The sequence below is a fragment of the Acanthisitta chloris genome, unplaced genomic scaffold (genome assembly GCF_000695815.1).
Source record: "Acanthisitta chloris isolate BGI_N310 unplaced genomic scaffold, ASM69581v1 scaffold17430, whole genome shotgun sequence".
Classification (NCBI taxonomy): Eukaryota; Metazoa; Chordata; class Aves; order Passeriformes; family Acanthisittidae; genus Acanthisitta; species Acanthisitta chloris.
In genome coordinates, this window is record NW_008650104.1 from 5385 (window position 1) to 7665 (window position 2281).

Here is a 2281-nt window from a genome sequence, read left to right on the forward strand (position 1 = left end):
AGTGGAAACACTCCCTTATACACACTTCTTAGTTCCCTACTGCTCGTCTTCCTCATACATTAAAACACAGGATACTCTTGACACTTAACCCTGCAGTGCTGAACAAGTCAGCCTTAATCATGCAAAGTTCACACTTGGCTTGAAGCGTGTCGAGTAATTCCATTAATTTCTACAGGAATACTTGTGTTATGTGGATCTGAGCCAAAGCATTCACCAGTTGGAAGAGCTAATCACAGCACAGGATTCTCACAGGGAAAGCTGGCAGATAATGCAAGGAAATAACCAGAACAAAGCCACGTAGCCATCAATCAGGTCACAACTGCTTAGTCTATCCCGATCCGGCTGTGCCCTGGTTTCAGCTGGGACAGAGTTAATTCTCTGGTACAGTGCTGTGTTTGGGAATCAGTGTGAGAGCAATGTTGATAACACGCTGATGTTGTAGTTGTTGCTAAGCAGTGCTTGCTCTAAATCAAGAACTTTTCAGTTTCCCAGGCTCTGCCAGTGAGGAAGTGCACAAGAAACTGGGAGGGAGCATGGCCAGGAGAGCTGACCTGAACTAGCCAAAGAGATATTGCACACCACACAGCCTCATGCCCAGGACATAAGCTGGAGGAGGCCAGTGGGGAGGGGCCAGTTGCTTCTTGGGAACTGGTTGTGCATCAGTCAGCAGGTGGTGAGCAACTGTACTGTGCATCACTTGCTTTTCTTGGGTTTTATGCCTCTATTTGTTATCTCCCTTTCCATTACTGTTATTATAATTACAATACTTTATTTCAATTATTAAACTGTTCTTCCCTCAGCCCAAGGACTTTACCTTTTCCCTGACTCTCCTCCTCATCCCACCGGGGTGGGGGTGGCAGGGGAGTGACTAAGTGGCTCTGTGGCACTTAGTTGCCTGCTGCCAGTATTTGTTAATCAAAACCTCTGTCCAGAAAGATGGCTTGATATAGAATTCCTTTTTGCAAACTGATCCATGATACAATTTTGAACCACTGTCAGTATTCCTTAGTTATTCAACCCATCTGAGGAATTACAAGCAGAGAAGAGCACTTACCTCGCATTTAACAGGGGTGCACAGAGGTGCTAATTAACACAACATACAGCAAAAATGAAGATAAATGTTACCAGATATAAAACAAGAATAAATTTCGCAATTACAGTATTAAAACAGAAGCACTGGATGGGAAAATAGAAACAAAATTCTGTCACTGCAATCACAGGCAACCATATAACAGATATGGACTATAACATAGTCCAGAATGACAGAGCATCTCCAGGCTCTCACCACACACTGCAAGACAGAATTGCTACAGAATCCTACCACAAAAAAAACAGAAGGCACAAAAACCTCGAACACACCACAGAAAAGTCGAAGATACAAAGACAACAGGAGTGTGTAAGTGGCAATCACAGCAGGGAATTTGATAGATAAATGCTCATGTAAGTCTCAGAAGTATTCTGTGTCCCATGTCAGTAAAAGGCACAGACAACCCTGTGGAAACTACCACAGACATGGGGACAGTCTATATGACACTGCTGCTACCTCACTGTGGGACTTGGAAATACTCTTTCTGCTGAGCCACACTAGAAAAATACGAATACAAGAAAGCTCCTTCCAACTCAGGAGATTTCTTAAGGCAACTACCACTATGTTTTTGTCATAAGAAGAGCAAATCTAGCTAAGAAACAATAACCAAGAGAATAATTAAGATGAAGAAAATGAGAATTTTTATAGAGGGCTCAACCACCAAGTATAGGGTAAATGATGCATAACTGAAAAATGTTGGTGCTTCTCTACTCATGTTTTTAAGGCTCATCAGAAATCCTTCTAATGTAGTTCCCTTCAAGAGAGGGATATACCCAGTAAATATATGTCTATAATACAATTCTCCTTCCCTTCAGCTGCTCATGGCTTGTTTAACATGCTTTTGCAGGATTTCACATTACCATCCCTTCACAAACCTTTCAAATGAGAAACAGGTGTTAAAATGATGGCTGGGAAAGTCTGGGTGTGTTTATCAGCTGTGTAAACTTACGTTGAAGAAATTGGTCTTGTTCCTCTCGCAGAAGAGGCCCTGTGCAGGCATGTGCTTCAGCTGCTGCCAGGGGACCCCACTGCCCAGCAGCACGTCTCGTGCCCACTGCAGGTTCTGTGGACACAAAAGGGCTGGTGAGTTGCAGGCAGGGACAGAAATGCCACCACAGGTAAAAGTACAAAGCACTCACTTGCTTTTATTTATTCACTTGTAGTGTCACTTCTCATTTCTGCATAGCTGCTCTT

At 43.1% G+C, this 2281-nt stretch overlaps 1 protein-coding gene across 1 annotated transcript in view; it reads right to left on the minus strand.

The window, feature by feature from the left end:
* Positions 1-2036: 2036 nt before the first annotated feature.
* The window catches only part of CABIN1 (calcineurin binding protein 1), a gene marked incomplete at both ends in the record, with an annotated part of 45703 nt that continues 45458 nt past the window's right edge, over positions 2037-2281 (minus strand). The window contains one exon of the mRNA XM_009083747.1: positions 2037-2150. Coding sequence (XP_009081995.1) covers positions 2037-2150 — 114 coding nt within the window. The remainder of the gene's footprint in view (positions 2151-2281) is intronic.